The sequence below is a fragment of the Patagioenas fasciata genome, chromosome 1, assembly GCF_037038585.1.
Source record: "Patagioenas fasciata isolate bPatFas1 chromosome 1, bPatFas1.hap1, whole genome shotgun sequence".
NCBI lineage: Eukaryota > Metazoa > Chordata > Aves > Columbiformes > Columbidae > Patagioenas > Patagioenas fasciata.
In genome coordinates, this window is record NC_092520.1 from 199,963,833 (window position 1) to 199,973,399 (window position 9,567).

Genomic DNA, 9,567 nt, shown 5'->3' on the forward strand with positions numbered 1-9,567 from the left:
TCTTTATGTTAATAGCATTTATTAAAAAAACATCAAATGTAAAGTACATGTCAGGTAATTAGCCTGCTTGTTGTAAAGTATGCATGGTTGTAGGCAACCCTTTAAGTGAAGTTATCAATGGAATTGAAGATAAAGCGTAAGGAGACAAGCATCTAAACCCCAGATGATTTCAGGCCATCTGCTGACGCCCTTTCATTCATTCCATGGTGGACACAAACCATCATCAAACCTCTTTTCATTCCCTCACATGACATTATTAGAAGAACCTACAATGGCTGACAAATTTAAATGTCGCCAGAGTTCTCTTTGAAACTCGAGATCCACTCAGCAATGCCTCAGGAGGGAGATCACTGCCACAGACAGGGTTGTTTATTCTAAATAAACATAATTCATTTCAAACGTTTGTCTTTACAAGAAGACATAAGTAGAAATCCAAAGAATTTGCAAGTACATCTCAACATTTCTAAGACCATCAATAATACCATTAAATACAATATATGGCGTTTCTGAACTTCCCACTGAAATGATCAGGTATTTTGCAAAACAAAAACAAAACTCAACCAATTAAACAAAACAAAAAAATATGCCCAAACCCACATAAACAAATTGAAGAGACTGTTAACGCAAGGTTTCTACCAATGCGGATATTTATAAACTTTGCAAATATGAAAGTATCAACAGTACCATTAGGTTCATAGGTATACTTAAAACTTAATAAATAAACAAACTGATGTAGGCGTTCCTGTACAGGCAGGGCACAGGAATTTGACCCAATCCAAGTCCTGCCTATGTAAGATGACTTTTCAGTAAGTCCTCTATCACACAGACTTTTGGTCCATGGTGATTGAACAATCCAAGGGATCCCACTGATCTTTTGTGTAATATGTCATGGTCCATAAGACATATGCCACCTTTGTCTCAAATATGACCAGCAAAAAATGCTCACACACGCTCTGCAGTGACATACATTTACATTTTGTGCTTTTTGACAGACCAAAGGCTGCTGCTTTCCCTTAATCAATTCAACTACCTCTGCATTTATGGAAAAGCACTTTATCAATAACTTCAATAACAGCAGTGGACCCAGAATTATTAATTTTGAACCCTTCATCTGTTTCACAACAGACTGTGTAACATAAAAGCACGCAACCTGCCTGACTTCTAAAAACAAGTATGAGTTGCCTTGTTTCCTCATCACCTGCAACTGATGGGCAATAGCTGATTTCAGAATGTCTTATTTTCCAAACCAAGAGTGCACGGGTGAGGCTGATGCGCCTTCCTGCAGAAAAGCTGGACACATAGTGAACCCACATGTGTTACCTTCTCAGCCTGATCCAAATGGTACCAAGAATCATCAGGAAGTCCGTTTAAAACAGGTACATCTCACCTAAGTTTGGCTTTGCAGAGCCAAAGAATCAGATATGCAATTTCCTCCCAGCTGTAACCTAAAGGTGCCTAAACCTTCCTCCTACCAAGCAATTTGACAGCGACAAAAGGGGGTCCTGTAAAGCTCCTTGTGTTTATTGTCAGTTACTGAAATAACACTGGCAGAGTAATTTTCCCCTTCATACGCACCAAAACAGTAAATTTTCAATCAACCCCATACCATAGCACACTATCACAATCAGCCTCTTTTACTTTGCCAGTGTGTTTTGCTTCAACTGACTTATTTTTCAGAGAAAACAAAACAAAGAAGCCTGTCTTAGAAAGACGCAGGTTACAGCTAAGCAGACTTCTGAGCGGTTGGCACTTATGCAAATTCTGTGCTATACAAATGGCCAGCATCTCAGAATTTATCTGCACATCGCTAAGAAAGTATTTATCTGAAAAGTATTCTAAAAGGTTTGCCCGTGGTCACAAGGAAATCAACAGTGATCAAGGACAGAGAGTAAATCTTCAGAGACCTTGCTCTGGCAATTTGAAAAAAATGCCGTTTATACCTAAAATTACAAAATCTGGAATGTTGCGCTGCCAAAGCTCATTCATATATTGAACATATGAGGCGGTCAAGAAGGTTTACAAAATAAATAGTAACACTGAGACGTTAAGATGGTTTGGATTATTTGAGTGGGAAATTACAAACCTTCAAAAAGACCCCACAAGATTTCTTCATCTATGAGCACCACTAATGCAGAATTTTGAAAAAAGGTTCAGCACTAACATTGATCAGCAATGCAAAGATAAGCATTTCAAACAGCAGACGGTACTGTCACTGTCCTGTTCTGCTACCAGCTGCACTAAAAAAGAACATTGGCATTTTATGTTATATTTCTCTTTAAAGGTATGCTTGTAAAACATAAATTTCAGACCAAAACAGACCTCAGCACTCATTTATATTGCTACTTTATAAAAAACAAAAACAAAAACAAAAAAAAAAAAAAAACCAACCAAAACAAAACACCTAACTGTTGTCTGTTCAATTAAATCTGTATCACGAAATCAAAACAGATAAAGGGGTAGCTTTTAATTTCTTTCTATCTACATATGGGATTTCAGAATACTTCTTTCAGGTTCTCCTCATGGGAAGTTTTCCTACCCAGCACATTATATGAAGTGACAGAGACAAACACCACTTCCCCACCTAAAATAATCTGCTTCTCACGGACAGGGCAAGCCAGTTCACAGCCACTTCCACCCAAAAATAGCCACAGGCAAACACAATAGCTTGAATTCAACTCCAGTGAGCAGCGCACATGTAAACAGAGCCTTCTGAACCAAAACTAGCTTTGAAACAAACCAACCAACCCAAAAACCCAAACAAAACCCCCCACTGAAACCCACAATACATTATTATGTGGTTCCATGACACACCCAAAGCTACACTCACAAATTTATCCGGCTGCATAACTTTAAAGAAAAAAAATGAAGAAAACACTGAAATGCTGTATTCTGCATGTTCCATTTCTAGTGCCATGAATTCACCACAGCCTGAATTCATTATAAGTAATGGTAACTGTCAGTAGGAGAAATATTAAACTTCCCTTAATATTTCATTACACTGCCCATTTGCAAAGTATAGGTGCCAAAATGGTGTCCCAGAAATATGTCTGTGTTAACTTAATATAAAAACTCACAACTTTTACAACCATATTTCAATTTAATTATTGTACACAGGTTAACAAAAATGTATCACAAGTGAAACTAAACACTGGATTTAACAAAAACAATATTCAGAATGGTACAACACGTGTTCATTTTCTCCAGTAAATAATGTTACAAGTGTTCATCTTAGGACAATTTAGCCACACTAGAGACAGAAGTTCTGTTAAAATGCAACCGTGGTCTACTAAGCCACTTATTTTAGCACTACAGACTATCTGAAGTCAGAGTCCTAGCGCCAAGGCTTAAAAATCATTTAAGATTCAAACCCAAAAATGTCTTACAGTCAAAATGACAGTATCTTAAAAAAAACCACAACAAAATAACCCCCAAACACTTAATTAAAAGGCTGTTGTATATAGCTGTATCCTCTTCATAGCACTCTCTATGCATGTAACTGCTCATATCACTGGTAATAGGGTCTGTATCTGGCTTGGTCAGGGTGGTGCGGTCCGGGAAGCGGGGCCTGGGCAGGAGGCCCCTGCATTCGTGGGGGTGGAGGTGGCCCCCTTGGAGCCGGCCAGATCCCTGGGCTCATCCCCCCGGGCTGTGTGAATGGGGGACTAAGAGTTCCTTGATCTTCACTGAACTGTGGCAAAGAGTTAGGATTATAGTGGTGGGGAGGGGGCGCACTGACATTTACTGGGGGGCCTCCGTGCTGAGGAGGGGGAGGTCCTGGAGGAGGATGATTCATATATGGTGGCATCTGGGCAATGATATGTCCAGGTGGTGGGGTTATTGGAGGAGGAGCAGAGGTCATTGGTGGCGGAGGAGCTTGGCTGTACACCATGTGAGGAGTACCTGCTGCCTGGGGAGGGTGCTGCAGCGGATGGCTTATCGGTGGAGGTGGTGGGGGGGGCGGTGCATAATGTTGCTGTGGAGGCATTATATGGTGAGGGTGTGATACCACCGGTTGACCCTGGTACTCAGGATGATGATGAGCAGGTGCAGGGGCTGGTGGAGGTGGTTCTCGAGCACCCGAATTCGAGTCATCCTGAATGGGGACAGTTATTAAGTTGCTGTGTTTTCTCGTTGAAATGCGGAAGGTGTCCTGACTGACGGGGCGAGGAGGCGGGGGAGCCATTGCCATCTCTGCAGGAGGAGCACGAATGTCTTCATGTGGCTGGTTATAATGCTCATGTGGCACATGCTGTAAAGGAGGCGGTGGCATCATGATGTGCTGCTTTGGCGGAATGTGGGTCATATGATGTTTCTCAGGTGGCATTATGAAGCGCTCAGGAATTTCGGCAGGCGGTGGGGCAATGGGAGGATGCACAGGTTCAATTGGAGGACGAGTAACAGGCTTTCCAGCTCTCATATGACGGTGGTTGATGTGAGCTTGTAGGTCCCTCTGTGACAAGTAAGTTCTCTTGCACCCTTGAACAATGCTACACATGAAGAGAGACCCTCGGACACACTGCTCAATTCGCTGCACAGGTTCATTACAGCTACATCAGGAGAGAATATTGGTTATATTGGTTTATTGTCATCACAGAGAGCTCAATCTGCCTTTTGTTTTTCCCCCCAAATCAACCAGTTTAACATAATCATCCAAATTCGAACTGGGAATTTTTCTCCACTGTGGCAATCAAACAAACAACTCATTGATTTTGAAGCTTATCTAGTTTTTAAGTCTCCAAACACAACTATGAAATGACATAAAAATTTTGAGGTGTAAATTTATAAATAGCATCATTCTCCCTCTTTTGTTAAGACTTTTAAGTGCAGAAAAGTCACTCTCACTAAGTAAATTAAACTGTCATTTATTACTTTTCAAATTGGAGCAATAACAGGTTATCTACACAAATACTTAAACACCAAAGTAAACATTGATTTCTTATAATCCCAAAATACAGGATATGAAACTACAATCAAGTTGTGTAGTATAGAATACTCTACTGCCTCTGTTAAATGTACATGAATAAGAACCATGTTAATACAGTATCTGAAATAAGATACTGAAGTTACTTTCCTACACTTCCTTTAATAATAAATCTTGAGATAACTTACCCTGGACACATCTTGTCTCCCTTTTTCTCATGTAGTATAGCACAGTCATAGCAGAAAACATGCTTGCAAGGTATCTAGAGACAAAACATGACTCTGTTAAGACATCATATATAAACATCTGTATCATTTTGCAGAATACAGTTTTGCCCCCCAGCACATAATTTCTAGTAATAGAAGTGACGTATGAGGTGAAAAGGCACAGTGGCAGTTAGCAGTTAACAGCATGTTCGTATAGAAACTTTATAAAACAGTTTGTGTTGAGTTTGGGTTTTTGGGAGTAGGTTTGTTTGGTTTTATAAAAGTTGGCTAAAACGTATAGGCAAAAGTCTTGCAGTAATATCAACAGTGAACATTCACAGAAGCAGTATATGCAATCTAATTACATTTGTCTTGCTGGCAAGGAAGGAAAGTTTTAAAAGCATTAACTGTCATTAAGTCCACCCTGAAGCCTGTTACATCACACATCTAAATCTAAATTAATCTCAGGGATTTTGTTACACTAATTTTAAAGGGACATAAAAGCGAAAAGTGTTTTCTAACTTCACTGCAAGTCTCTAACTGAGATAAAGACTTTACTTTAAAAGCTAAGTTGTGTAAGGTCAAAAGCCACTAGACTTGAAGCTTCCTTTTTTTGTTGGCAATGGCATTTTGACTTTTTGTTTAACATTTTGAAGCTCAGTTTATTGAATCAGGGGGTAAAGAGAAATCAGCACGACAGATGGAACAAAAACACTCCAGCAAGGAAGGCCGCTGTTTCCATCCTGATGTTCTTCTGGTACTTATTCAGAGGCCTGCTGAAATCAGTAACCTCCAGTGGCCTCATGGAGACATAGTAAAGCCTAATTTTACCTAAAGAGAAATCATGGCTGCATCTTCCACTCACCATGCGTCCATACATTTTGATGGGTAATCCACACTTATCACAGAAATGGACTGGTGTATCATCCTTTTCCCCCAGCAAGTTTATCTGATAGGATAGAGAACACAGTGAGAGAGAAAAAAATCCAACATCACTAAAGCTTCTCATTTCTATTATCACCAACATGCCCATTATTTCTGAATTAGTTGAGAAGGAAACAACAGCACAAACCCGAGAAAGCAGAAAACATATTTTCAGTCAAAAGTAAAGGGAGCACTTTATTTAAGAAGGTATCTCCCAGGACTACCTACAGTTTGCTAAGATTCACAAAGATTCACAACTTCCCATCCATGACTCTTTACCTTATAGTCCCAAAAGATGGGTCCAGGAAACCTCCTTTGATTGCCAAACATTTCACCTCCTTTACATTCATATCGCTCCTCTTCATTATAATCAAATTCTTCTGTGGAAAAAAAGAAAGAGAAGAAAGACACGAGCCAACCACAATGCTTCCCTAATTGACACTGGCTCCTATTAAGAGTATTTGTCCTTCTATATTGGAATCATCAAGGGATGTCACAGGTCTTCTAATCTGCTGAGCCCATCCTAGAGAAAGGCACAGTGAGACAGTTTGCTTTGGAATGCGCATCATTTAATCCTTAACGTGTGGCAGTACTTGGAAATTTAAAACTTGTTTTGCACTTGGGCAGAACCTTGGACCTTTGTTTCTAAGGCTGAATAAAGTCTTGAACAATGCTGCCACCAGCCTAGTATTTATATTAATTTACCTTCATCACCAGCTTGTGTCTTTGAAGGTATCCTGTTCATATTTCTTGGAGTTCGAGGTGCCGGTTTGGCTTTATTCGTCTGTTTTGAGATAAGCTTTATAGGGATTCTTCTACGAACATCAAGACCACCCAATGATCCTGAACTATTTGTTCCTTGCAAATCATTGTCTATGAAAGAAAAAAAAAAATAGTTTATATATTTTTTCAGTTATCTAATAGTTTCTAAAGAGACTAAATATTAACAGTTTTAAGAAAATCTTTTTTGAAGTTTGTTTAAGACTCTTATGACATATCAAAGCTTAACCACTAGAAAATAAATATATTCACATACAATTCTTTCTAGAATTCTATAATCTAGAATTCACATACAATCCAATCTAGAAATCAAATCTAGTCCTAAAACTAAAGCTACTGTAAAAAGTTAGTCTGTCATTTCTACACAACAGAAAAAAAAATGAATTGTATAGCTCGTTTCACAGCATGAATACTACTTTGTACAAGCTTGACAACATAACAGGATGTAGTAGTATCCTTGCTAAACTGAAAATTACTGTTCCATATTACACACAGAATTCTCTATGACCAGATTTAAATCCAAGCAACAGGGCAAATGAAGCAATAAATAGCCTGACACACACCTCAGTAGATCCAGGCTCCAAGAGAGAACCTGGAGGGGATATTGCAACAAGCAACACCCATGAAGGGGTACAACTCCCTACACTTCCAGCGAGTCTTCATACAAAAACAGTTACATCCGTTGTGAATCTACCCAGCTCACTTTCATTTTAATTGAAATTGCCATTCTGACAGGCATTTCAAAGCGGGACGTGCTCAGCCCCGAAGGGGTGTGTCACAAGCCACCAAAACTAGGAATTCCGACAAAGTTTCAAGTTGGGACTGTGCCCTGACAGTCACTTAATCTCAAAACCACAAGCCCTCAATTTCCTGTGACAGATCAAATGTATTTATTCCTCTTGGCACTGTGGTTGACGCCTTTCACTCTAAAAGGTAATACGTAAAAAGGCAAAACCAAAAAAGCCTGGTTTTACTTTTGTTCATTTGTTGCTTTTGTTTAAGCTGTCCTGTTGGCTAACCAGATGGCCCAGTAAACACAGGACACCAGGCTTCTCAGAGACTGCTGGGACTAGAACACTCAATATAATAAAACTAAAGCTGTTTTCCACTTACTGGGAAATTCTGTTTTCTACCAGCATACACAAAACACAACATCATAGACCAGAAAAATGTCTCTGCAGGATCTCAATCCATTTGCAAATAGGGATGACTAAAACAAATGGGAAAAACAACAACACACAACCCAAACACCAACAAAACCCTGTATATTATTTAGCCCACTGAACTGTCAATAGAAAACAATTATGTTCTGATGCTTTTCTTCCACATAGCTTCACAAGCTAGGAACAGTTACATGAGTCAGCTACTCAACTAATCCAAACTAGGAAGTTAACTAGTCATTCATGTTTCACAGAAGGCTAATAAATTCCAGTCTGTGTAAGCAGAACTATCAGGATTAAGTCTAGAAAAAAAAACCAAGTAAAACATACCAAATTTATTATGACTACTTAGAGAAACTTTAATTAGAGGTGATACATCCTCCTGAACTGTCACCTTCATCAACTTCAGCTTATTTTTGCATTTCATGTTTGTTTGTTTTTAATTTATAAATACTTCTCAAATACTAGACCTTATTCATACCAATTTATAATGCAATATTTGCTATGGGGAAGAAAAAATTCGCCCCAACCTAGCTAAAGACCCACATCCACTCATCTGTTTCCGGGACTACATCAGCGCACTGACCAGCGAAATGTCAAAGCTACGATGCCAAATCCAGGAACGTGAGAAAATTTCCTCTCCAGAGCCCACAGACCCAACCACGCAACAAGGTACCGGCCCCGGGCTGCGGAAACGCCGCGGGAACACCAGTGCGTCGCCGCCGCCCCCGGGATGCTCCAGGCCGCATCCACCTGCTGCGGGCCGGCGGGCTCCGCACACACCGCGCTGCTGAGCCAGGCCGAGAGCGCGAAGCCCCCACCGGCAGCGGCCGCGCCTGACGCTGCGTCAACCCCCGCTCCGCGGCCCGGCCGGGCCGGCGTTGGGCCCTCCCGCCGCCGACCGGCCCAGCCGGGTGGGGGCAGGGCCGAACCGCCGCGCCGGGGGAAAGGGGGCGGGGCCGCCGGGCGCGAACGTTGGCGGGCGCGCGGTGGGGGAAGGGAAGGGGTCGATCGCGAGCCCGGCGCCGAGGGGAGCGACCAGGCCCCGCCGCGCGGGGAACCGCGGCGAACCCGGGCCCCGCCGGCGTTACCGGGCGCTGGGCCGCATCCTGCCGTTACGCTGGCGCCGCCCCGCACCCGGCGGCCCCGCAGGCGGCCTCTTGCTGCCCGGTAGCGCGGAGCGAGCCCGGGTGGGGACGCGTGTAAATGGGTCTCCCGGCCTCTCCCCTCCTCACCATTGTGGTCCATGATTCGGCGCGGGGCACTGTGGGAGCGGAAGGGTGCGGCCGGAAGCGGAAGTGACTAGTTGCAGGCGGGGGAGACGTGACAAAGTGCGCCGTGGGGAAGTGTCTGTGCTACCGCGCTCGCTGCGCCCCTGCGGAGCGGCCGCGGGACAGCGCGGGGGCGGTCGGGCCCATGGGGCAGCTCGGCCGGGCGGCGCCGCCGTCTCGCAAAGGGACCCTCGGTCTCGACAGGCGCTGCGGCCAGGCCGGGGTGGAAGGTGTGGCGGTGCCGCAGTGCCTGCCGGGACGGCGGCTGGCGGACTGCTGCCGTTTGGGGGTTGTAGTGCCGCATG

At 42.9% G+C, this 9,567-nt stretch overlaps 1 protein-coding gene across 4 annotated transcripts; it reads right to left on the bottom strand.

The window, feature by feature from the left end:
* Positions 1–629: 629 nt before the first annotated feature.
* On the bottom strand, positions 630–9,380 carry CBLL1 (Cbl proto-oncogene like 1). Of its 4 annotated transcripts, none has more exons than XM_065862778.2 (6): positions 9,227–9,380; positions 6,757–6,924; positions 6,331–6,431; positions 5,993–6,076; positions 5,110–5,183; positions 630–4,547 (listed from the first exon to the last, which is right to left on the bottom strand). In XM_065862778.2, exons 1-6 carry the CDS (start codon positions 9,237–9,239, stop codon positions 3,506–3,508), a joined length of 1,482 nt encoding a protein of 493 aa, XP_065718850.1. In that variant the 5' UTR covers positions 9,240–9,380; the 3' UTR covers positions 630–3,505. The 4 variants fall into 4 exon arrangements, with proteins under 4 accessions (XP_065718850.1, XP_065718851.1, XP_065718852.1 ...); XM_065862779.2 differs by having other exon boundaries at positions 6,331–6,428; positions 9,227–9,379; XM_065862780.2 differs by lacking the exon at positions 9,227–9,380 and adding an exon at positions 8,578–8,808.
* Positions 9,381–9,567: the final 187 nt, after the last annotated feature.